This window comes from Lentinus tigrinus (assembly GCF_003813185.1).
Source record: "Lentinus tigrinus ALCF2SS1-7 unplaced genomic scaffold L226scaffold_14, whole genome shotgun sequence".
NCBI lineage: Eukaryota > Fungi > Basidiomycota > Agaricomycetes > Polyporales > Polyporaceae > Lentinus > Lentinus tigrinus.
This window is the reverse complement of record NW_027137923.1, coordinates 208,511-230,353: the sequence shown is the minus strand read 5'-3', so window position 1 is coordinate 230,353 and position 21,843 is coordinate 208,511. Positions and strand designations below refer to the sequence as shown.

The 21,843-nt window shown below is 54.0% G+C and overlaps 10 protein-coding genes across 10 annotated transcripts; 6 read left to right on the top strand and 4 right to left on the bottom strand.

Moving 5' to 3' along the window:
- Window positions 1–623: 623 nt before the first annotated feature.
- On the top strand, window positions 624–2,738 carry L226DRAFT_613552 (uncharacterized protein). Its single transcript, XM_067686521.1, has 12 exons — window positions 624–780; window positions 845–879; window positions 955–1,121; window positions 1,234–1,297; window positions 1,348–1,445; window positions 1,503–1,594; window positions 1,720–1,862; window positions 1,914–1,929; window positions 1,985–2,027; window positions 2,089–2,097; window positions 2,164–2,204; window positions 2,264–2,738. The coding sequence occupies exons 1-12, from the start codon at window positions 719–721 to the stop codon at window positions 2,622–2,624; spliced, it is 1,131 nt and encodes a 376-aa protein (XP_067534728.1). The 5' UTR covers window positions 624–718; the 3' UTR covers window positions 2,625–2,738.
- On the bottom strand, window positions 2,639–3,426 carry L226DRAFT_613551 (uncharacterized protein). The gene is made up of 3 exons (XM_067686520.1): window positions 3,381–3,426; window positions 3,071–3,331; window positions 2,639–3,020 (listed from the first exon to the last, which is right to left on the bottom strand). The coding sequence occupies exons 1-3, from the start codon at window positions 3,395–3,397 to the stop codon at window positions 2,843–2,845; spliced, it is 456 nt and encodes a 151-aa protein (XP_067534727.1). The 5' UTR covers window positions 3,398–3,426; the 3' UTR covers window positions 2,639–2,842.
- A 154-nt stretch (window positions 3,427–3,580) lies between these two features.
- L226DRAFT_535625 (NAD-P-binding protein) lies at window positions 3,581–4,946 on the bottom strand. Its single transcript, XM_067680949.1, has 7 exons — window positions 4,910–4,946; window positions 4,769–4,854; window positions 4,631–4,715; window positions 4,497–4,570; window positions 4,207–4,444; window positions 3,813–4,154; window positions 3,581–3,744 (listed from the first exon to the last, which is right to left on the bottom strand). Exons 2-7 carry the CDS (start codon window positions 4,840–4,842, stop codon window positions 3,715–3,717), a joined length of 843 nt encoding a protein of 280 aa, XP_067534726.1. The 5' UTR covers window positions 4,843–4,854; window positions 4,910–4,946; the 3' UTR covers window positions 3,581–3,714.
- Window positions 4,947–5,184: 238 nt separating this feature from the next.
- L226DRAFT_509303 (NAD-P-binding protein) lies at window positions 5,185–6,648 on the bottom strand. The gene is made up of 7 exons (XM_067678211.1): window positions 6,485–6,648; window positions 6,345–6,433; window positions 6,209–6,293; window positions 6,081–6,154; window positions 5,784–6,021; window positions 5,386–5,727; window positions 5,185–5,330 (listed from the first exon to the last, which is right to left on the bottom strand). Exons 1-7 carry the CDS (start codon window positions 6,569–6,571, stop codon window positions 5,301–5,303), a joined length of 945 nt encoding a protein of 314 aa, XP_067534725.1. The 5' UTR covers window positions 6,572–6,648; the 3' UTR covers window positions 5,185–5,300.
- Window positions 6,649–7,491: 843 nt separating this feature from the next.
- On the bottom strand, window positions 7,492–8,388 carry L226DRAFT_571612 (uncharacterized protein; the record flags this gene model as incomplete). The annotated part of the gene is made up of 2 exons (XM_067684575.1): window positions 7,492–8,225; window positions 8,286–8,388. The coding sequence occupies 2 exons, from the start codon at window positions 8,386–8,388 to the stop codon at window positions 7,492–7,494; spliced, it is 837 nt and encodes a 278-aa protein (XP_067534724.1).
- Window positions 8,389–8,399: 11 nt separating this feature from the next.
- L226DRAFT_613547 (uncharacterized protein) lies at window positions 8,400–9,686 on the top strand. Its single transcript, XM_067686519.1, has 2 exons — window positions 8,400–9,014; window positions 9,093–9,686. Exons 1-2 carry the CDS (start codon window positions 8,631–8,633, stop codon window positions 9,543–9,545), a joined length of 837 nt encoding a protein of 278 aa, XP_067534723.1. The 5' UTR covers window positions 8,400–8,630; the 3' UTR covers window positions 9,546–9,686.
- An 814-nt stretch (window positions 9,687–10,500) lies between these two features.
- L226DRAFT_464333 (uncharacterized protein) lies at window positions 10,501–12,187 on the top strand (the record flags this gene model as incomplete). The annotated part of the gene is made up of 11 exons (XM_067675852.1): window positions 10,501–10,562; window positions 10,622–10,650; window positions 10,714–10,877; window positions 11,009–11,045; window positions 11,100–11,197; window positions 11,245–11,341; window positions 11,400–11,540; window positions 11,594–11,609; window positions 11,660–11,708; window positions 11,763–11,794; window positions 11,866–12,187. 11 exons carry the CDS (start codon window positions 10,501–10,503, stop codon window positions 12,185–12,187), a joined length of 1,047 nt encoding a protein of 348 aa, XP_067534722.1.
- Window positions 12,188–13,167: 980 nt separating this feature from the next.
- On the top strand, window positions 13,168–15,369 carry L226DRAFT_487665 (MFS general substrate transporter). Its single transcript, XM_067677206.1, has 13 exons — window positions 13,168–13,297; window positions 13,356–13,598; window positions 13,651–13,698; window positions 13,754–13,809; window positions 13,862–13,883; window positions 13,943–14,110; window positions 14,166–14,320; window positions 14,374–14,437; window positions 14,490–14,615; window positions 14,670–14,802; window positions 14,858–14,966; window positions 15,024–15,214; window positions 15,266–15,369. Exons 2-13 carry the CDS (start codon window positions 13,404–13,406, stop codon window positions 15,343–15,345), a joined length of 1,347 nt encoding a protein of 448 aa, XP_067534721.1. The 5' UTR covers window positions 13,168–13,297; window positions 13,356–13,403; the 3' UTR covers window positions 15,346–15,369.
- A 2,743-nt stretch (window positions 15,370–18,112) lies between these two features.
- Window positions 18,113–19,319, top strand: L226DRAFT_83833 (uncharacterized protein). Its single transcript, XM_067687281.1, has 4 exons — window positions 18,113–18,189; window positions 18,241–18,446; window positions 18,516–18,785; window positions 18,848–19,319. The coding sequence occupies exons 3-4, from the start codon at window positions 18,516–18,518 to the stop codon at window positions 19,193–19,195; spliced, it is 618 nt and encodes a 205-aa protein (XP_067534720.1). The 5' UTR covers window positions 18,113–18,189; window positions 18,241–18,446; the 3' UTR covers window positions 19,196–19,319.
- A 323-nt stretch (window positions 19,320–19,642) lies between these two features.
- On the top strand, window positions 19,643–20,325 carry L226DRAFT_83824 (uncharacterized protein). Its single transcript, XM_067687280.1, has 3 exons — window positions 19,643–19,796; window positions 19,852–20,062; window positions 20,128–20,325. Exons 1-3 carry the CDS (start codon window positions 19,761–19,763, stop codon window positions 20,292–20,294), a joined length of 414 nt encoding a protein of 137 aa, XP_067534719.1. The 5' UTR covers window positions 19,643–19,760; the 3' UTR covers window positions 20,295–20,325.
- Window positions 20,326–21,843: the final 1,518 nt, after the last annotated feature.

The window sequence follows — 21,843 nt, the reverse complement described above, 5'->3', positions numbered from 1 at the left end:
CATCGCTCCGATATTGTTAAATCATCTTGAGCGGAACGACATACCATTTTGGACGGCCTTTCGCATTGAAAGTACTCGAACATATCCGACAAGGTTCCATGAGCGTATCCGGGGTCACAATTATGCAGTCCCAGGCGGAGCCTGGCAGAATTATGGCATGCAGATGAGATGGCATTGACTCGGTTGCAACGCCAGCGCCACGGAGGAGCCGCAAATTGCCGAAGACTTCCGCCTCAAGCTCAAACGCTCAAACTCCTGTTTTCCTGCTCGTCTCACTGCACATCCAATACATGGTCACCGCATTGTGCCTCTATCTTAGTCGAATCAGGCCATCGCTCTGCAAGGGACATCTGGAAACATGGTTGCCACTTCAATATGATGCCGCGCAGTCCAAGGTGACAGGGTCAATGGACAGTAGACACGCTCGACCGTCTCGTTCTCTACATTTCATGGAGGCAATCTGGGAGTCTGGACCTTCGGTATTGTGTTTTGCGTTGCCGATCGCCAGGAACCATACCAGCAAAACCGACCATTACATACACTAGGACTTTTGCGGTAAGGTCAACGTCCGGGCGGCTGCAAGCCCATCATGACCAATCTATCCCCGGTATCTACTCGACGAACGATCTATACATCGCAAGTTATTGCGCCGCTAAATACTCTGACACTTTGGATCCCATCTCTTCGCTGGCAAGGGCGGCAAAGGCCCTCATCCGCCATGTCTTCCAGCGCGGCAGACGACGATTTGGCCCAAGAGATCCTGGACGCGTATGCCCGTTTGTGAGTTCGCAGTGCTACGGAAACCTCTCGCATCACGCTGATCATGGTTCATGCGCCCATCTAGGTTCGTCGAGAACTACTGCATCATAGCATCTTCAGGTATGTACTGCCACTTCAAACGTGCCTGTGAAGCTGTGCGCAGCCCAAAGTTCGTTAACCAGAGCAACTTAATAGGCCTTCTGTTTGTGGACACGCTCTTCACGTTCACAGACGAAGTGCAACGGATATGGCGCCGACGATTCACCGGTGCTACGCTTATCTTCCTGCTTACGCGATGGGTTGCAGTCGCAGAGCGCATCGTGCTGGTCGTCAGCGTGGTGCTGCCTACGGTGCAGGACAAGGTCACTTTTCTCTGATTCAGCGTTCATGCATGGTCTGACATCTACTTTTGCAGAGGTACATACTACCCAGCTAGGCCTTCGGTAAAGTCAACTAAGCTCACCCTTCCGTTACAGCTGTGTCCCGGTCTTGCGCTTAGACGACACTCTTACAGACATCAGCTACCTGATGTTCGGAGGTACGCTTCAGTATTTCCGTTACCCGAGCTTCCGCTTGACATCACAGCAGTGTTTATGATGCTCCGGGTACGAGGGGTATGGGGCGGAGCGTGGGCGCCGCTCGTCTTCCTCGCTCTGCTCACGCCAGTCAGAACGATCATCTCTATCGTGAGTTCCATCGCCGCCCCGTCACAAATTGTACTGACTTCGCCCCCAATTCCGCAGTACACCCAGACCCATTATGATCCGATCGCGTTCGGAGGACCAATATACGGCTGTGGTGCTGTGATAAATCTGGACAGCCACAGATATACTACGTAAGTTCCTTTGCTGCTGCGACGTGTTGACGATGCTGTATATACATAACGGTGTCCTTGCGTTCCAGACGTGAGTACAGATCGCGATAAGGTTCTCGACTTATCCCATTTGAGCCATCGTTCTCAGTTGGAATCGTTTCGAGAATATCGGGGCTCGCCATTGACACAGCCGTCCTTCTGCTCACCTGGTACAAGACGTTGGGTATCAAGCGCGAATCAACGAGGCTCGGAATCCATACACCTTACGTTACGCTACTACTTCGCGATGGTGAGTAGACTCCTCCGTTACCTGGGAATATGTAGCTCACGCGATCAATAGGTACACTGTACTTCTTGTGAGTGTGCCCGCTTGTCCAACACGGCGGGTCTCGCCCAGACTGAGCTCCACAGAATCATACTGTTCATCCAAACGTTCGGTATAATATCGATTGCGGTAGGTGCTCTCGTCTCGCCGCACATATAGCTAAGCACGACTAACCTGTTACTTTCCATAGGTTGGATCAGTAAGAATAACATGCAGTTGATCAACAGCTCATCCACGACGTACTCATCTGAATCGCTTTATGCAGGACTTCGTCCTCTTCGCTGTCTGGCCATACTTCGATCAGGTGTATGCTGTCTCCTCCCCTTCTTATGCATTCATCCTCCCTAACTCATACTTCGTCCCAGATTCACTGTGATATTCCTCACGCGCTTCATGCTCAACCTCCGCGGGGTCTACCTCTCCGACCCCTCCGACGTCCACGGCACCCCGCTTCCCAACACCACCGATCGCACCGCGACTATCTCGGGCATGCGTTTCTCATCGAGCATCGTCGGGAACATGGGCGCCCCGCTGAACTCGTCGCTCTTCTCCGACTCGTATGGCTCATCAACACTGAGCGCGCATGAGAGCGACCGTTCCACCGACATGGAGGGCTGGCGTGTGGAGGACGAGACACTCGAAACGTCGGAAAATCCATTGTTTGCGGGGTTGGGGAAGGGGGATGAGCAGGGCGTGGAAATGCTGCAGACTCGGACTCAGGAATGATCATAGAACCTATGCGGGCAAGTAAGGCTTCCTTGTGTACGATATACAGGATACTGGGATGTGCACAGTTGTACATCTCCCGTTGGTAACGGCTGACGCGCCGTGCCAGGAGTCACCGAACATTGTCAGCATCGGCAGGCTACGTCGACGATTCGAAGAGCATAGCAACATAATCTCTTGGTCGGGGAGACGATCCTCTCAGAACTTATACGAACAGTCTATTTGTCAGGCACCAGGTACCACATTGGATCATCTGTTTCACCGACGATGTCCTTGATTTTCTTCATTAGCTCCTCGTCCGTCGAACGGTCGATGTCGCACTGATAATCGTTGTGTGTGATGAAGACCAACACATCATCCCGGCCCCATATAAAGAAATCGGGCTTCGTCGTCGGCCTGAAAGATGAGGTGAGCAACAATGTGAGCATGAACCACTGAAGACATACCACAAGTGACCACACTGCTTCTTCCACTCCGTAGGAATGCGACTCTTTTGAAAAGCAGTCAAGATGCACGACCATCGCTGTTCCGGATCCAGCCTCGCAACCAACGAATCTCGCGAAACCACCCATCCAAGAGAGTAGCAAGGAGTTATACGGTTGTTCACGATTGTGCGGTAGACGGGCGGAAGCGTTTCGTAAGGAAGGGTGACGGGGAAGGGTTTCCCCTTCACGCACTCCTCCGGGGTGGCGTAAGAGTGGAAGCGACTGAGAAAAGTTCGTTAGAGCGTGTGATGAAACCATTCGACGTAGATACCTGGAGACAGTGTCCATGTTGGAAGGCGAGAAGTTGGTGGTTAGAGGACAACCTTCAAGTTGGAGAGCGCCAAGCAACATTTCCCACGTCTGGCTTGGAGCGGCCCGGTTTCCGGCTCACCTTCAAGTTCGGCGCTTCGAGTGCTCTGGACTCTCCAGGACTTCAGCCTCATGAAGGTTACGTCTTCGCAGAACATCGATGCACGGGTCTCTTTCAGCGCGCATGCAGCCCGCGGATAACGAATGTCCGAAGCATTGTCATAGAACATACTGTTACAGACGGAAGCATCGACGATATACATCCTCATCCCTCCCGCCATTCATCCTTCAAATGTTCAGTAAGACGACGGGTGCTTCAAGAGGGTCTGTCCAAGGAGTCACCAGGCATCGTCAGCATTCAGGGATACGATCCAAAGAGCATAGCAACACTCACACCACCGTCGATCAGCACAGTCTCCCCATCCACGAACCAGTTCGCCACAAGGAAGAGCACGAGCGCGCCCATGTCCTTGTTAGTTCCCGCCCGAGGCTGGCCATCGCGAGGCGGACGCGACACGGGCACCTGAAAGTCAAACGCCACGCCTTCCGGCATACGGGACTGTCCCAGCTCGTTCATCGTCCCAGGTGCGGCCATTTCGGTGATGAAGAGCCCCGGGGCGATCCCGTTCACGCGGATGCCGAGCGGGAGCAGCTCATGGGCGAGGGAGGCGGTGGCGTGCCCGATGGCGGACTTGGAGAACATGTACGGGAACGAAAAGCTTGAAGTTGCGGGGTCCTGTCGCGAGGGTTAGCTCGGTCATAGTGATGGCTGGGAGGCACGGACAGACCTTCGTCCATCCGTTCATGCTGGAAGTCATCACGATCTGCGGGGCGAAGCGGGCGGCTCCGGGACTCTCCTTCCACTTCTCGAGGAGCGGGAGAAAGGCAAAAGTCAGCCAGTACGGGCCAACAGCGTTTGTCTTCAAGTTGTGGTCAAAGTCGTCCTCGGAGATTGCGTCGAAGTAGGCCGCACGGAAGGCCTCGCCGGTCAGGGTCGTGGGTCGCTGGAAGCTCCCGGAGGCCACACTGTACATCCTCATGAACGATGCTACATGGTGTAGGCGGTATGAGCACTCACCCCGCGTTGTTGAACAGTGCAGTGACGTGCCTCTCCCGCTTGCCCACCTCTTCGGCCAGTCGTACAGCCTCGGACTGGGAGCGGAAGAGGTCTCGGTTATGCAAGGCTTCGTACTGCACTGGGGAAGCTCATACCTTCTTTCTCACGTCACCTTCGATGCCGTAGATCCTTCCGGGCCTTTTCGCTTTCTCAGCAGCATCGTTGTACACCTTCGCTATCCTGCATTTCGAACAATGAGAGATCGGACGTCAACAGTCACTTATGTTACCTACTTATCGAGGTCTGCTTGTTTCGGGCCTATGATGTAGATAGTTGCGCCATTGGCGAGCAGCGTAGTCGTTATCATGAGGCCTATTCCCTGTGAGTCTCCCACTTGAGTATACAGGCACATCTCGGAGGGCGATATAGCTCACCGTTCCCCCTCCTGTGACGACGGCGACTACGCCGCTCAGATCGAAGAGGTTGCTTGAAGTGAGATCATGGAGAACGGCGTCGGCCATGTTGTACTAATGTTGCTGAGAAATGACTAGAGATTTAGTGAGAGGATTCAGCACAACATACTGTACCTCAGCGCGCTACTTATAGAACGGCGCAACATGCCGATCGGACCCTATGACATCACTCTCACCGTTCCCGATCGCAAGAAGCTCACAGGGCAAGCTAGGCTCCAGCTAGACTCTGAATGGATGTCCATGGCTACACACGGAGAAGGCAGCTGGCCATGGTCGATAGCGCGATTCCAGAACTGTAGATAACAAAAAATCCGTTCGAGTTTGCTTCGCCGTGCAAGCACACATCGAGTACCTAGTACGAGGAAGGGTGCTTCAAGAGGCTCTGGAGATGTGCGTCAACTCGATGAATTTGACTCAACGGGTGGTAAATCACTCACACCTCCGTCGATCAACACGGTCTCGCCATCCACAAACCAGTTTGCCACCAAGAACAGGACGAGCGCGGCCATATCCTTGTTTCTTCCCGCTGGCTGTTTGCCAGGCGGGAAGGGAGCGGTCACAGGTACCTGGAAGCTGAACGTCTTGCCTTCAGGGGCTTGGGACTGCCCAACTGCGTTGATCGTGCCGGGCGCACTCATCTCGGTGATGAAGAGCCCGGGCGCGATCCCGTTAACTCGAACGCCTAGCGGGAGGAGTTCATGTGCGAGAGAAGCGGTAGCGTGCCCGATGGCCGACTTGGAGTACATGTACGGGAACGTGAAGCCCGACGTCGCAGGATCCTACACACCGGGTGCACGTCAGTTCACGCTAATCGGGACCTGAAGGGCTAACTTGCCTTCGTCCATCCGTTCATACTGGACGTCATCACTATCTGCGGCGCGAAGCAAGCCCCGCCGGGACTCTGCTTCCACTTCTCCAGCAGAGGGAGGAACGCGAAAGTGAGCCAGTATGGTCCGACTGCGTTGGTGTTGAGACTGTTCTCGAAGTCCTCCTCGGTGACCTCATCGAAGTACGCCTTGCGGAACGCTTCCGCATTTGCAGTCGTGGGTCTGGTGTACTGCCCTTGGAAGATGCTGGCCCATGCAACACGTGCGTCAGTCCCTTGGACATCGAGATCGGATAAATCAAGTACCCAGCATTATTGAAGAGGACAGTGACATGTTCCTCCCGTTTGCTGACTTCCTCAGCCAGACGAACAGCCTCTGTCTATGGGTTGCTGGTGAGCAATATGGGACTTCTGTAAATGGACGCTATGCTTACCTTCTTCCTAATATCTCCTTCAATTCCGTATATCTTACCAGGTTTGCCCTTAGCCGCAGCGGTATCGTTGTATACCTTCGCGATTCTGGTATAGGGGAATTCAAGTCGCAGGTCAGGCCAAGCGGTGACCACTCACTTGTCGAGATCTGCCTGCTTCGGCCCAATGATGTATACTGCTTTGGCCCCATTGGCGAGCAACGTAGTAGAGATCATCAGACCAATGCCCTGCATGAACAGAGTGAGTGCACGCACGAAGAGCAATCACAGCCAACTCACCGTTCCACCTCCCGTCACGACGGCAACGACACCAGTCAGGTCGAAGAGACTTGCCGCAGAGAGCTCGTTCAGAACAGTGTCGGCCATGACTGCTAGGACTTCAAGAGTTGAACGTTGAACGAGGTCGATGCGGATGCTGGAACGGTATATGTACCCACTAGTTGAGACCCGATCGGAAGAGATGAGGAGCGAGAAGCATTGCTTATGTAGCAGCTGCGGGAGAACCAAGACATGAGAGAGTCAGATTCGTCCCTGGGATGACCACGGGAAGCGGCCCCGAGGCCTGCACACGCCAACCTAAACCTTGACATGGGAAGCCTTTGCGCGTATGTTCTTATTCTTACTGAGCCCGACCCCACTAGAACTTGCTCGTATTGAGCTGCTACAAGCCGATCGGAGAGCATTGTGCGCGTTGGCGCAGATGTATGTATGAATCGCAGATCGGGTGCGAGAACTCAATGACGAATACGAGACTCTTGTCGCACCGAGCATAGAGGCTTGGGACCGTCACTATTCAATGCATGGTGAGTGCATACATATAGATGTGTTAACAAAATGCACGTGCCTTGCCTTGCATCCTCGGCCTCACACAGGTGCAAACTCTCCGCATCCCAACCTAGCATAACAATCGGGTACTTCCACCAAGGCGGCGTCCTCCGGACGACGCTGTGTATTCCAAGTAGTCATAGAGACAAAACCCCTAGCCAATCATGCGATTCGCTAGCAAAAACCGTGACCGATCCTTTGCTCACGGCATGTACTCGAGTATGCCCTCATGCACTGATGCTGCAAATCCGTCCAACGAAGCCTGGCTGGCCACTGCGAATGGCGATTTTGATATAGTGGCGCAGGCAGCACGTCGAGCGCATCGTCGCGCAGCATATATCGCCTGGTATGGCTGGGTCATGGCCACAAAGTGATGATGATTCGTTTCCTGACGAGACTAAGCATCAAGGTGAGAGAGGCGCCCATGACAAGTCTAAGCCGGACTTATTCACCTGCGCCCGTCATATCTCCACCTTCTCATCGTCAACCTCCATGGCTTGAGACTGTGGCTCGCTCTTGATCTCCGACTTTACGGTCATCGACGTTGTGCGCGATCCCAGGCTCTGCTTCAGGGCGACCCAGACCTGCCGCGCGCCCTTCTCCGCGAGCCCTTTTGCTCTGCCCAATTCCGCGACGTCGAAGGGTGCATCAGTGGTGTAATTTGTCCAGAGTAAAAAGCAAGGGGGGATGTCGGACGACGTGTCGCTAGAGCGAGAAAGCGAGGATGAGAATAAGAACGCAAAGCAGCCATTCCCGGCGAGTTGAGGCAATTCGCCCTCCTCCGGGTCTAGGATGAGTTCTCCATCCGCCTCCCCCTTGAGCCTCCCAACCGCGATAGCACACACAACTCCGCGCATGGGTACCGAGCCGCCGTTGATAAACGCAGCCGCTGTCGCGTTCACCAAACTTGCGGTGAGGCTCGCGTTCCAGCCCCTGCCGACGCTCCCGAGCCCACTCCCGCTATCCGTCCCGCATAACGCTTGTCCTACAATCTGGATGAGGGTACGCGGGTGATGTGAGAGAAAGAGCGATGGTGCAAAGATGGATTTGAGCGTCGTCGCGAGTGCTTTTGCATCGGTGCCAGGGAGCGCGGCGAGCGGGCGTATTTGGATGTCGAGCGTCGCTTGCGAGGGGTTCTCCTGCGCCGGTCTGACTTCAATGGGCCCAGAGACAGATGCCAAAGACTTTGTTTCCCCTACGTATGGGGAAAGGTTGGTTCATACGTTCATAACAGGAGTTTTTAACCTGTACTCACCGAAACCGAATCTCGCAGAGCCATCCACCCTGTCAAGCCCTTCATACGTAACGGATATCTCTCGCCGCTCGTCCGCTCGTCGTCCTCCTCTCCGTGCGACCATGCTGGATTGTGATAAATAGATTCCGAAATGTAAGCGAGATGAGTGCCAGGACGAAGGGAGCCTGAGCGGAACAACCGCTCGGCCGCGGGCGCGGGTCGAGCCACTGAGCTGATCAACGACCGACTGCTCCGAAAAGGATTGCTCAGGCTCAAGCGCAGCTTTCATGACAGCTTCCCCGCGAGCACGTTGCCCTCGCGGCACTTGACGACGACAGCAAACGACCGCACTTTCTGCTCACGAATATGTCGGGCGCAGCCGCGACGGCCTCGACGACGCTCACCTCGCGGGCGGACTCAGACTCATCGGACAATTCGGGGTCGGGATCCTTTCTCAGCAGCGGGGGCTCGACACTCATCCTTGCCTTCCTCGCAATTGGACTATTCATCGGGGGACTGTTGGTCATGTTATCAATGCGCCGGTATGTCCTCTCGAGTCGTCGGAGGATCAGGACATGGCAGGCGGCGGGAGAGCGGGGTTGGGAGTCGGAGTGGGACGAGGCTCAGGGCCCTGTCCCTATGGGCGGCATGAGTGTCATGATGAGGCGACGGAGGGATTTTGGAAAGAAGCCGGAGCTGTGGGACTGTCAGGTCGAGGAAGCAGAGAAGTTGCGATGGGAGAACATCCAGGTATGTCTCGTTCGTGGTGGAACTTATATGTCTGCGGGTAACTGATCGCCCGCAACCACCTGAACATGTTTTGAACAGCCCATTGCTGCGAAGCTCGAATATGAAGACCCAGCCCTTCCATCTGGCAGGCATCCCGGCGACGACCCCTTGCGTTCTGCCTTGAGCAGCCAAAATCCCTCAGTCCCATCCTTGTCACCACCCGGTTTCTTTCACCCATTCCAAGTCGGTTGGCGCGACTTCACGAACCAGCTACCTACGCGCCGACATCCACCACTACTATTCCATCCGCCCGGCTCTCCCCCGTCAGAGCCCTCGGCCTCGACGCCAGGCGCTGCCGACCGCGCTTCTCCGACCATGTCACCACTCACTACGCAAGCACAGTGCATGAGCGTAGTGGTGGCGATCACGATGCCTACGGAGAAGCCATGCACGGAAGGCGTGCCGTTGTTCGCGCTCGGTATCGCGGACGTGCCATGGCATGGCTGCCTACCCGAGGATCCTCCGGCCCACGACGCTACACCTTATGGTTGACTCCTCTACGCATGTTGTGTCATCTAATACTTGTCTACTTGTCTACCGTGTATCTCTACTAGTGTACGCTGCTTCGTATTATACTCTTGGGTGCATATCTCCATCATACTCGATAGCACCTTGTCGTAAGGCCAACTTGCGAGCGCCTATACAGCTTGTCCTGTACCAGTAATGACTGTCTGGCAAAATGTCCGAGACGGCACTCCGGAGTACTGAAGAGCAAGACGGCCAGTAAGGAGTGTGCGTATGTGCGTCACAGCTAAGCTAGGTGAGTGTAGCTATCATGAACAAACAATCGTGTTGAAGTTTTGAACTGACAGTGATACTCATGAGACAGATGGTTGCGTACGGTTGCCAGGGATATGTCCGCCAGTCTAGACACTCCCGCCCATCATTTCACCTTCAACATTGACCTGCGATTGGATCATCGGTGACCAGACTCGGATCAGCCACGGGGATACCGTCATTTGGTTCTGCGTGAGAGGAACGCAGACGACGGACGTGCAACCGTGTCTCCGGCTAGTCCGACGTCGTCAATTTCCTATCCTCGACCATCCCGCCAGCGGCAGCCAGCACCAATTATACCCTATCGCGAGCCCGGTGCTCGTCCCAGCAGGCTGGTCTCTTCGTTCTCTGTCTTCTGTCTCTCTGGTGCCGAGCTGGGTCTTGCGCATTCTTGAGGAGTTGACTGCGCGGGCGCGACGCGAGAAGTTATTAGATCTGGGAGTGATTGGTGTCGTGAAGGAAGGAGAAGGAGAAGGTGAGTAGCACTCTCCTACGCGGTTCTCGTGGCACGGCCGGCCATGGCGCAAGTCGCGGTCTCCGAGCTTAGACCATACGTTTCATCTCCATTAGGTCAAGCTCTATACATTCGCTCATCCCTTCGCGCTCGAGGGGCGTTCAACGGCAAGACCTCCGTTCATCGCGGTCAGCGAACGCTTCTCGCCTTATGTCCATGCCCTCTATTGTCATCCTTTCTGCTGCGGAGCTTCAACCAGTGCTGGAGAGTGCAGATGCGTATGTTCCGATAGCAGTTGATAGCCATCTTTCTTCGCGTGTTTACCCCACATCCGCAGAGCCTTCCTCATTTCGTGCGCAGCTACGGGTGCGTCCTTCCCCTCCTTCCTTCACCACAAGGCGCACTAAAGTCCGCGTCCGCACACGGCAGCCCTGGTGCTCTACGAACATGTCATCACATTCGGGACGGAGGTGCAGCAAGTCTGGAAGCGGAACATCTCCGGAGCGACCATCCTCTTCATCCTGACCCGTTACATGACACTATTGAACCGGATATTTGTGACGATTGGTCTCTACTCGATCGATTCAAAGGAGGTGCGCCATTAACAATCTGACTCCACGCGTTGTTATTGATATCTCAGCAGAGGTCAGTCAGTCCGTGTTGGCTGGTGATATTATGCGACTCATACTTTCGGTGAAGTTGCGGCATCATAACGTGGCTCCAGACGGCGTCGGCCTCCATTCTCATCGTCGTCATGTCCGGTAAGTAGAACTCAATCATGTCCGTTATGACAACTTAGGAACCCCATCGCGAAGCTATCGCCGCAGTTCGCGTATACGCGCTCTGGAACAGGGACATCCGCCTGTTCATCGTCGTCATGGTGGCTGGCATGTTCCCTGCCCTCACAAATCTCGTGAGTTCTTATTCGTACATTTGAGATGTAGCTGACCCGCATAGCAGTTCTTCCGTAGTGCTTCGTCTGTGTATATTTTGCCCACCAACCTCTACTCCTGTCAGGTCGCGCCGACAGCGATGGCAAAATCCGCCTATATAGCACGTGAGTGTACATCATGATTGTGTGCAGGTTTGACCTACGACCTTACCCTCGATGCCAGTCTCGATAGCAACACGCGTGGTGTCCATATGCTCTGATGGGCTGGTCGTCGCGCTCACATGGGTCAAGACCTACCGGGTCTTCGTGCTGACCAGGAAGATATCATTCCGCACAAACTACTCGGCGCTGATCTTGCGAGACGGTGAGTTCACACTAGGGCATAACCATGTAACTAAGTTGACGCGACGATCACAGGCACGCTGTACTTTTTGTGAGTTCTCGGTACGACTATGACAGAATCTCACGCTGACTCCACTGTAGAGCGGTATGCGTACTAAACCTTGTCGCCATCGTCTACCTCATGAACGTCGTGAGTGGATCGCAGACTTGCTATGCCAGATTTTCCCTAACAGACCTACCACAGGGTACAAATCTGCTCAACGACATGATCGTGACGTACGTTTCCATCCTCCCTTCGCCCGCCCTCCAAGGTCCAAGCTCTCCGGTCTCACACTCACACTGCGCAGATTGAGCTCGTTGCTCATGGCGCGGTTCCTGCTGAACCTACGGGACCACCGCAGCCGCAGCGAGGATATCAGCTACGTTATCAGTGATCCCGCTGGGACGATGTCAGCACGATCTGTTTCCACGATCCACTTCCAGACCGATCTTCTGGACTCCATGGCTGGGAGCGTGGGCGCCCTGGACGAAGACGATGAAGACGACGACATGACGGCTTGCGAGCACGCCGGCACGATGGACAAGCACTTGTGGGACGCACATCACTCGGACTCGAAGGAGCTGGATGGGGTGTTGGTGCTGGACGAGAAGGGCGCGTCGTGGGTATAACATCGTTTATGTTTCTTGGGTGACATTGAGTACGTGTGCTGGCTGTTAGTGATCCAAGATTATACTCCTAATCCACTTCGCCACAGTGTACTTCTACACTTCGATATTGGGTGCCCGCATCCCGCCAGCTTGACGAGTGCTCGCTATGAGCGTTCTGCGTGTGCCCGTGGCACCTTACGGGGGCACAATTGTATGTGCGCCTTCGTGATCGCTTTACTCAGGGCTGAGTAAGGTTTTGCGTCGTGCGCCATTCGTAGCGAGATGCTCATCAACCTCCGTCTTCAAGCTACTGATACACACAACGTACTACGTTGACATGATGTATGCAGGGAATTCCTCACTTTCGGCCAAATGACAATTCGACGGCTGGGCTTGGGACGGGGATGCCTTGACGGCGCCCCACAGTCACTGGCTTATCGGCCCGCGAGCGTCTCTCGTCTGCTGTGCAGACTCGTCCGTCCGGAAGCACGCCTGCTTGTGTGATGCGCCCACCTACATGCAGTGCGCTCAAGCAATGTCGCAAGGTGAGTCTTTGTTTACCCGCTTGGTCATGGCGCCCGGAGGTATGATATCGCGTCGGCGACTTTGGCAATCGTTGAGTTCCGATCACACGATTCGCTCCAATGCACGGCGGAGAGCGCATCATGTCCGCCTGCAGGAGAACGATATCTCGGCGTTGTGTCCCTTGAAATGATGTCCCCTGCGTTTTGCAGGTGCCACACCTATACCTCGAACTCTATTCGGACGAACGTTGCGACTGCGTCCAAGACGCCACCACCTGAAAACATAATTATAATCGATCTACACATGTGGAAACTGGCATAGGGTAAGTGTGTCGTTACCGGACGTTGTTATGGCCGGTGACAAAATTTGTCTACAGCGAGAGACCAGGGATGACGGTATTGTCATCCGGGCATGAGCGGCTTGGGTATTTGACGATCCCGCCACAGGTCTGCGCCCGCCCAAACATTGACGTGAAACGTCGGCTCGATGCCTGCAGGAACGAGCGGTGCGGACTGGGGGCAGAGTATAAGAGATCGTACATATGTGCGCTGTGCACCCCAGATAGACTTTACCTTCGTCTACTTTTAATTCTTTCTGCGGTCTTCGGTGAGTGCTCTATGGTTCGTGCTGCTTATATCGCCATCTCACGATTGCTTTCTACAAGGTCCGCTCCTTGTTCACCCGATATACTCGTAACTTTTCATCTTTCATAATGAGCAAGGGTTTCCAATTCCAATTCTCTCCTTCGCCCTCGTCGGCCCCCTCGACCATTATTGGAGATACGCCGAAGGCACGAGAGTCGAACGATAGTTTCTTTGACCTCGAGAAGGAGAACGCTTCACGGGGGTACAACGGCGAGGATGACTTCCCTGAAGGCGGTCTGAAGGCGTGGCTCGTGGTTTTCGGAGTGAGTTCAGATACCGGCTATCAAGGTCTCCCAAGCATTGACGATACCATAGGTTACTTGCGGTGTCTGCGCGACGTTCGGGTTCGTGAACACCTGGGGTGTACGTTCACATTTCCGTGCAGGATATGATCTGTTCTGACGTGGATACACTGCAGATATTCCAAGCCTACTACGAAACATTCACCTTGAGGGATCAGACTCCGTCTACGATGTACGCCCTCGTTTTGTAGTTCGTCTCTACGTCATTGCTCACGATCACGCAGCGCATGGATCGGATCTGTCCAGGTATGCCGCCTATGATGCACTGACCGGACTCAAGTGCTTATGCCGACCGGTGACTGTAGTACTCCCTCGTGTTCATGCCAGGCCTCGTCTTTGGCCGTTTGTTCGACATGGGATACCTTCGTCTCCCAGTTGCGGCGGCATCGGCTCTCCTGATCCTATGCACGTTCCTCACAGCGCAGTGCACCGAGTTCTGGCACTTCCTTCTATGTCAGGGCTTCGGTATCGGGGTAAGCACATCTGTCTTCTCGTCGTATTCAGGAGGCTGATATGTTTGGATCATAGCTTGCGAGTGGAACTGTATTCACCGCTGCCGTCGGTACCATCCCCCACTGGTTCAGCAAGAAGCTTGGGCTCGCCCTCGGCTGCATGACTATCGGGTCAAGTATTGGTGGTACCATCTTCCCGATCATCCTCCGGAACCTGATAGAACACCAGTCGTGAGCAAACTGTTCACTCTAGACACCATTGGAGAACCTGACGCTTCTCCTAGATTCGAATGGACGCTGAGGATCATGGGTTTCATCCTCCTCGCCTTCTTGATCGTACTTAACCTGGTACGGTCGTGGCAAGGTGGTCACAATGAGTAAACACTGATATTGGCCGCAGACGATAGCACGACGACTTCCCCCGAAGAAGGATCTTGGTTCATTTGTAGACTGGGCCTCCTTTAAGAAACCCGCTTATTCTATCTATACGCTTTCTCTATTTATCGGCTTCCTGGGCCTTTATACTGTAAGTTTCTTGTAGCTCTACTGTTGACAAGGATTCTAATTGAGATATTCACAGTGCCTGACCTACTTGTCGCTTAGCGGCTTGTTGAACGGCGTCGACCCCGACCTATCGTTCTATCTTCTATCCATTGCGAATGCGAGCTCCGTCGTCGGACGACTTGGTGGCGGTATTCTCGCTGATCGCGTAGGTGAGAAGTAATGAGTTCTCATTGCTACGCTCTCATGCTCAACATGGAGCATCAGGTCCCTTGAACATCATGATTCCTGGTACATTCATCGCCGCCATCATGACCTACGCATGGCCATTCGCCACGACGAAGGGCCCGCTCGTCATCATCGCAGTATTCTATGGGTATGTCTTCCGCTTGACAAGCAGTCGCTATGTAACGTGCTGACTACCATTACGCAGTATATTTTCCGGCGTCTTTGTCGCACTCATGGGTCAGCCTGCTGTTCGGATGGGCGACGTCGCGGACGTCGGTAGACGTGTCGGAATGTCACTCACGATCATGTCGCTTGGTGCATTGGCCGGGCCACCCATCTCTGGGGCCATCCTTGACCATGCAGCGAACGACTTCAAGCCCGTTGGATACTACGCCGGTAAGATGCAGTGCGTTGTACTCATAGGCTTCTTGTGCTGATCTCCCTTAGGTTCTACTATGATGGCCTCCGTGATACTCATGGCTATCGCTCGCCATCTGGTATTGAAGAAGCCTTTCGGGAACGCATGAACTTGTACAGTACAAGTAATTATCCGAGCATGCGATAACGATATAATCACAATGCTCTATTGCCAGAACGGGAGCTTGAGCAACAAGTTGGCGGCCTGCAGAGGTTCCGGTGATGTGCAGGTGCGGCCGCTGCAATACTGCATCGAGCCTTTCGGCGTACGCCATAACCTTGATACGGTAACACAGGTGCCTAAGTGTTTGCAATGACATGAATTGCGGAATACCGGCGCTCCAAGACAGTAAGGTTTCGCTTGGTGGGAGTCATGTCGAGTCATCGCGAGGATAGTTTAAACTTTAGCGTGGATCACGCCAGTAGCCGGCGTTCCTTATCGTGACTCCTCTCTTCTCTTACCACCAGCTGCCTGCGTTTTCGTAGCTACATAGTGCATTGCTCACTATCGTCCGATCCAGCGTCCAGATCTACGAACTACCGGTCGGACTTCCGTACAGCACTCGACGAGACGCCAGTTCGCGCTTCTAACACCGGACTACTCTCTCTTCGTCCGATCCCTCAGGACGAACCGTGGTAGTTCACGGCCTTCTAGAGGCGAGATGCTGTCCCGCAACGCCTTTGCTTGAGCGGTACGCCCGAGAGCGTGAAGCACAAGCAATGCATTCACGCTCGAATCGTACGTACTTCTGCCCTCTAAGTTCAAGGCGATGGCGCGCTTACCGTCTGACTCGGAGAGCAGAACGCCTAGACTGATCAGTGGCGACGCCGGTCTGCCTATAAGGGCTGCAGGTTCCGTGACGAATCTCATCCCGCCATCACCTCCACTAACATACATACCATCCCAATCTCGGTGCGTTCACCCTCACTGAGCTCACCTCGCGACGTTCTCTGACCCTCGTCGTTCAAATCAGCTGTTGCATAACCCTTTCAACATTAACTACATCTGCGAAAACGCATTTCTTCCGCTCGCAAACCAAGATGTCGTCATTTCACCACTTCGCGACTTCATTCCTCGTATTCCTTCAGCCCACATTGAAATGAGACCCGCACAAGACGCTGCTAGCCTCCCACAAGCCTCAGCTCGACTATACCGAGTACGTCATATTGGTTTACAGCGATTTGCACGACTAACCGTACTTGTTGTCGCAGCAGCTATCGTCCGAGCGCAGATCAAGTGATATGACCACCGGTGCAATCGACAAGGGGGCCGCAGGCCGACCGGTTAGCTCTGCTACGTCCGGCGGTAGCGGCCATAGCTCATCCCACATTTCTTCCGCCATCCCCGCCGTCCTCGTCGTCCTCGTCATCATCCTCGGCTCTCTTCTCGGCTGGTATATAGCCCGGCGCATGCGCCTTAGCGGACGAAGGATTCTATCGTTTTTGATGGGATCTGAACAAAAACCGGAGCTCTCGGAGATCGTACTCACCGAGACCACTCTCCGGCACACGAGTTGGAGTACCCTTTCAGTGAGTATATTTTTAGAGGCTTTGTGTAGGATTCTTCTGACTATGCGCATCCAGCCCATAGCTATCGACTTTGTTTCTCCCGAGGAGCGCGACCTTTGGGTGTCAAAGTCATCGCGTAGTTCAAGTTCACCTCCAAAGCACATGGCACCGCGCACTCCGGCTATGCGAAGTCATCACGCTAGTGGCTCCTGCACCAGGAAGGCCGAGAGGTTGGACTCGGAACCTGGTAGTCTGCGTGTCGCCGTCTTCATCGCGATGCCGGCACAACGCGGGCTCCCAGGGGACGAGCCGCCGTACGCTGACCGTAAGATTAGAGGGGTACAATCCACAGAATTGTGCATCGGTATCGTTCAGGCTTCTATTGTATAATATGTTACGATCTCTCTCTTCCTGTCTGCTATATGTATTCACCATGTCCCCTATACCAGCGCTATGTAAGGCTTCTGCCAAGTTCCAGCTGCCAGAGGGCGGAATTCAGAGGAAAACATGTCATCGACCGACCTCTATACGTTAGACATCACCGACAAACTCGCATGCGAGTCTCTCGTTGTGCTGGGGGTTGAGTATATGCCGCACAGCCACTCGATGATTTAATCCTTTGCGGGCGCTCCGCAAATACATGATCTCCTTGACTCTCTACCACTACCGTCAAGGCTCGCATCGTCATGAGACAACACAGGATGTTGACACTCGTCTTTTTAGAGGATTCTAACGAACAGAGCTCGCGTGGGCATGCATATGGGTTTCGTATATGATAGACTCCTTCCGGGACCACCCGAACGGCTATCCGATGCCTCAAAGTCAACAGTCATCTGGACGTGCTCCCGCAGCTCATCACTCCAAGCTCCACCGGTTAGTACCCTGATGATGAGTGCAGCTTCGGGTGCCTGTGTGAGCTCGGGACCAGGAGTCATAGCAAGTCACACCCGTGGCATTAGGTAGCCCGAGTTCTTCCTATGCGTCTCGCTCTGCCTTCTCATTCGCTGGTGCGTCCGACTGCGTTGTTGACCGGGCAGCTAGTTGAACAAACATATTTTTTTTCGCATTCCACAGAACGAACCAACGTTGCTCCATTCAGGCGATGTTTGCGATAGACTGTATTCATCGGTCGAGCAGCACACCCTGAGGCACCTCTGTACTAACACTTCATAATACACTGTGCTTGCGACGATGGTGCGATATCTCCGCACCTTCTACAAGGTTTTAGGAAAGCCCTGAAGGAGCCGCTTCGGGAGCGAGAGAACCGCTCATTGCATCCGTGAGTTGCACTGTACTTACCGTGTGTCTCCGATATGCACCACTCGTCAAGCTGATATATTGTTGGATGACCGTCTGATACAGCCTATAAGAGCTGGACCGGTTTCTCCTCCAGTCTATCCCCATCTCCATCTTCAACTCCCCAACTCAGTTTATCTTCGGTGCGGGTACGTCTCTCCTCTAGGAGCTGCCGCATAACAAACTCAACCTCACATTAGGCTAGCAGACGGCCCCTACCACGACATATCCTAGCAGTCTCAACCTATATTGCTAGCGGAAACAACATGCCTCTCTTAGTTGTCGTGGCAGCCCTGCTGCTCCTATACGTCTCGCAATAAGTCGACAATTACTCGATTCAAGTACGCACTGTGGGGATTTCAGAAGAGCCAGCAAACTCAAGGCAGCCATTTCTCCATATCGCATAGTACGTGTGTGTACTGTCATGGTGCTGCACCAAACTGATTGTCAAGAGCGAATTCTCTCGTTAGCTCAGATGACAGCCGACACGGAGAACTCAGGACACTCGGGAGGTTCTGACACGACTGGTCAGAGCTGGTCGCACATCTCTTCCGCAATTCCTGCTATCATCGTCATCGTCGTCCTTGCCATCATGGCTCTGATTGGCTGGTACATCCACAGGCGCCTCCGCCTCACAGGGCGCAGTATCTTGTCGGTTTTGACATGGTCTGCGCGCCAACCGGGGCTATCTGACATAGAGCTTGTCGCCCCAACTCTGCGGCACAGTACCTGGGATGCCATCTCGGTGGGTTACATTTATATTCGTCTCGGGCACGCTACCGCTCATCAGAAATTCGGGACTTATAGCCGGTCGCAGTCGACTTCGTGTCTCCCGCGGGACGCGATCGTTGGGAGAACCAGTGGCAACGGTCTTCCCCGAGTCAGTGGTCCACTTCTTCTGTCGCACTACATTCGGAAGATGTTCCGGCGCGCTACTTCCGCGGGCACCGCCCCTCAGAAGTGAGGCGACCAGCAGACCTGTCCGATCCCGAATACAGCGGACTACGGGTTGCGGTGCTTATTGCGATGCCATCCCGGCGTCGAGGAGTTTATCATGCCGCGGAGTGCTCGAGCAATGCGTGTATGGAGTCGGGGATCTCGCCCGAGTTGTGTCTTGGCACTGTTCACACGTCTGTCCTCCGCCGTGGACAGTAGACTATCAAGCGACCACAATCATCCTTGATAATTGCGACCGTCAACTGTGAACTATCCCTTCCAGATCGCCCAGCACTCATCTATGATAGCTATTATAGAAGTGGCAACCTATATCTTCCTTCTTGGGCGTGAGTTTGCAGTGGTCTATTCGTTACTTGAACCTCACGCTGTACAGCCTTTGTTTGTCAGGTATAAGTATATTGGGCATAGCTCAGAGCGCAAGCTCGCACTCTTCCCTGGACTCATTCTGGATGAGCGTCGAACGCCATTCATTCAACTCCGCGAAGTATGTTTGGACCATGAAAACCTTGCATGTTGAGTACTGAGTCATTACATCTTGCAGGTGATCGCATGGCTGTACATGACATGCCGCATGGTATTCCAGGTCGTGTGCCATCGGTAGTCAGAACCTCCGAGGTACGTGCATCACAGTCAACCATGAGCTTCGCACTGATGCGTGGAGAGTGCCAAGTAGACAACGGTCAACCAGATTCCGTCCAAAAACGCTGGCCGTTTGAACGATAGACTCGTCTCTAGACATGCGGAGGTGGCACCCAGCGGAAGTATGAGAGGACTAGCAGTCAAAGAGGTTAGTAGTATGGTGAGTCTTCATATGGGATACGGCTCAATATTGAGAGCTCACGAGTGAGCCAAAGCTAAGTCTGAATTTCCCTTGCTCAGGGGGCAGCTCCTTGAAAGGTTTGAGCAATGCCCCGCACCTACCCGGCTGTCGCGTTGTCAATGATGGTGCCCCATTTGTCAAGTTCTCTGGCCCCGGAGATTGGTCTGTGTCATCACCGAACGGCGATGGGAGATCGATCCATCAGGCAAGCGCGCTAGACGCTTCGTTTGAAATCTCGTTCAACGGTTCGTTCTCGCCTTGGTATTCGAGAGAAGCAAACAGGGTGTCATGCTAATAGCATCATAAACAGGGACGGGTATTTCCCTGTTTGGTATTGTCCCTCCCAGTAATCAGTCCAACCCACCGCCAGCTGCTTCGTACATCATCGATAATAGCGACTTCTCTCACAGCACACTGCCTCTTGCAACCGAGTGTCAGCGCAACCAGAACTTCTTCCAGCTGTACAACCTCGAGTAAGGCAATCATACTTTCACTGTCAATGTCACATCTGCGTCCATCAGTGCCCCATATATCGTTGACTATATCTGGCTGTGCGGTACGACCGATGTCGTGACGTCGTCCGGATCTCCGCAGGGCTCGGAGCCGGGCTCTGGTCGCACAGCCGGGAGCGTTATCATCGGTGTCACTGTAGGAGGTGTATCTCTCTTGCTCGGGTTAGCCATCCTTCCATACTTCGTACGCATGAAGACGCGCAAGCAAGTCCGAGAGTTCCAGACGGAACAGACCGGCCCGTGCTGCGCATCGACAGAAAACCCCGCCTCGCAGCTATCTTCCAACCCGTCTCTACACGTGGTAGGCGGCGACGGCAATGTACCGCCATCAACGCAGCAACCCGCCTCCCCTTCGAACGAGTCAACGCATGCCGAAATGTTACCTCCTGGAGCAGAGAACCCAGAGGACACCGAATTGCCTCCGCCTTATCATTCGCTTGTATGACATATGTATACACGGCAACTGGGTCGCTTTTACCACATTAATCAGCGTAGAGTTTGCATGTTCCTTGCGCAGTGCTGACATAGCGAATTCCGAGGACGTTGAACTTCATCAGCAACACCCTGATTGCTGGCAATCCCCGGGATCACCTCATCCGCCTCCCGGAATGAGGCTGCTAACCGCAAAAATGGGCTCCCCACATACAGAGCCAACGCATTGGTATGCTGGGAGCACATTGTGAATTCATGACAGTGACGGCACTGCGTCTGGGCGACGAGCTCGGGCGCGACATACGGACTCCGACCGTATGTCGGGGATCTCGACCGAGTTGCATCCTGAGACGTGTCAGATGATGTGAGCTCAAAGTATCATCCTATCTCTTAGACTTTGGCTATTGCGCATGGCATTTGATGGACTAGCAGAAGATTAGGTAGACGGTACTATGTACTCGAGTACTATGGTCCTGAGTGGCTAAGATCACAGAGCGCTAGCATCTAATCTTATCTTTCCTTGCGAGACGATGCCTCCCGCGCCAATTTGCTCCTTTCACATTGACCATCATCATGCGGTGGGCGTACTATTACTACGGTCAGTTGACGGGGGCCTCTTCTCGCGCCCGTACACCGCATATCTCTAGACCCGGTCCCATTGCATCTCTGTGGTTCCTCGATATCGCGAAGCAGGACGTCGACATGGCAGCCCTGGGTATTCTGGAAGCATGGCACGCACGCACCGCCTGGTTTTCCCATGGATCGTGGTTGCATCTTCTCGCTGGCGTACTTTCTCCGAGCATCCAACGAAGGTCATCCAGTCGTTCCTTACGGCAGCGACACCAGTTCTGGTGTCGGCAGGAGGTTGTCTATAATTTCTCGTTGGCCTTCTGCGGGACGAAGACGTCAGCAGCCAATCAGTGCGACATATCCATTATCCACGAAGCACAAGTTCCTCAATTGCTGAATTCCCGTGAGCTCTCAAGCATGCCGGCCACGGACCATGGACCCACGATGCATTCTCATCCCGGCACCGGAACAACTACCCGCACACTGGTACGCCAGTCTCATGGTGACGTCCA

Coding starts and splice junctions, on each gene's coding strand:
- L226DRAFT_613552 (XM_067686521.1), top strand. CDS start 719: ATGTCTTCCAGCGCGGCAGACGACGATTTGGCCCAAGAGATCCTGGAC. Junction 880..954: donor CTGCATCATAGCATCTTCAG/GTATGTACTGCC, acceptor GCAACTTAATAG/GCCTTCTGTTTGTGGACACG. Junction 2,205..2,263: donor TGGCCATACTTCGATCAGGT/GTATGCTGTCTC, acceptor ACTTCGTCCCAG/ATTCACTGTGATATTCCTCA.
- L226DRAFT_613551 (XM_067686520.1), bottom strand. Junction 3,021..3,070: donor AAGCAGTGTGGTCACTTGTG/GTATGTCTTCAG, acceptor CTCATCTTTCAG/GCCGACGACGAAGCCCGATT.
- L226DRAFT_535625 (XM_067680949.1), bottom strand. CDS start 4,842: ATGATAACGACTACGCTGCTCGCCAATGGCGCAACTATCTACATCATA. Junction 4,716..4,768: donor AAACAAGCAGACCTCGATAA/GTAGGTAACATA, acceptor TTCGAAATGCAG/GATAGCGAAGGTGTACAACG. Junction 3,745..3,812: donor CTGTGCTGATCGACGGTGGT/GTGAGTGTTGCT, acceptor CTCCTTGGACAG/ACCCTCTTGAAGCACCCGTC.
- L226DRAFT_509303 (XM_067678211.1), bottom strand. CDS start 6,571: ATGGCCGACACTGTTCTGAACGAGCTCTCTGCGGCAAGTCTCTTCGAC. Junction 6,022..6,080: donor GTCCTCTTCAATAATGCTGG/GTACTTGATTTA, acceptor TGCATGGGCCAG/CATCTTCCAAGGGCAGTACA. Junction 5,331..5,385: donor CCGTGTTGATCGACGGAGGT/GTGAGTGATTTA, acceptor GCACATCTCCAG/AGCCTCTTGAAGCACCCTTC.
- L226DRAFT_613547 (XM_067686519.1), top strand. CDS start 8,631: ATGTCGGGCGCAGCCGCGACGGCCTCGACGACGCTCACCTCGCGGGCG. Junction 9,015..9,092: donor TGCGATGGGAGAACATCCAG/GTATGTCTCGTT, acceptor TGTTTTGAACAG/CCCATTGCTGCGAAGCTCGA.
- L226DRAFT_487665 (XM_067677206.1), top strand. CDS start 13,404: ATGAGCAAGGGTTTCCAATTCCAATTCTCTCCTTCGCCCTCGTCGGCC. Junction 13,810..13,861: donor GATCAGACTCCGTCTACGAT/GTACGCCCTCGT, acceptor ACGATCACGCAG/CGCATGGATCGGATCTGTCC. Junction 15,215..15,265: donor GCCCGTTGGATACTACGCCG/GTAAGATGCAGT, acceptor GATCTCCCTTAG/GTTCTACTATGATGGCCTCC.
- L226DRAFT_83833 (XM_067687281.1), top strand. CDS start 18,516: ATGACAGCCGACACGGAGAACTCAGGACACTCGGGAGGTTCTGACACG. Junction 18,786..18,847: donor GTACCTGGGATGCCATCTCG/GTGGGTTACATT, acceptor CGGGACTTATAG/CCGGTCGCAGTCGACTTCGT.
- L226DRAFT_83824 (XM_067687280.1), top strand. CDS start 19,761: ATGAGAGGACTAGCAGTCAAAGAGGTTAGTAGTATG. Junction 19,797..19,851: donor TCAAAGAGGTTAGTAGTATG/GTGAGTCTTCAT, acceptor AGTGAGCCAAAG/CTAAGTCTGAATTTCCCTTG. Junction 20,063..20,127: donor GTTTGAAATCTCGTTCAACG/GTTCGTTCTCGC, acceptor CATCATAAACAG/GGACGGGTATTTCCCTGTTT.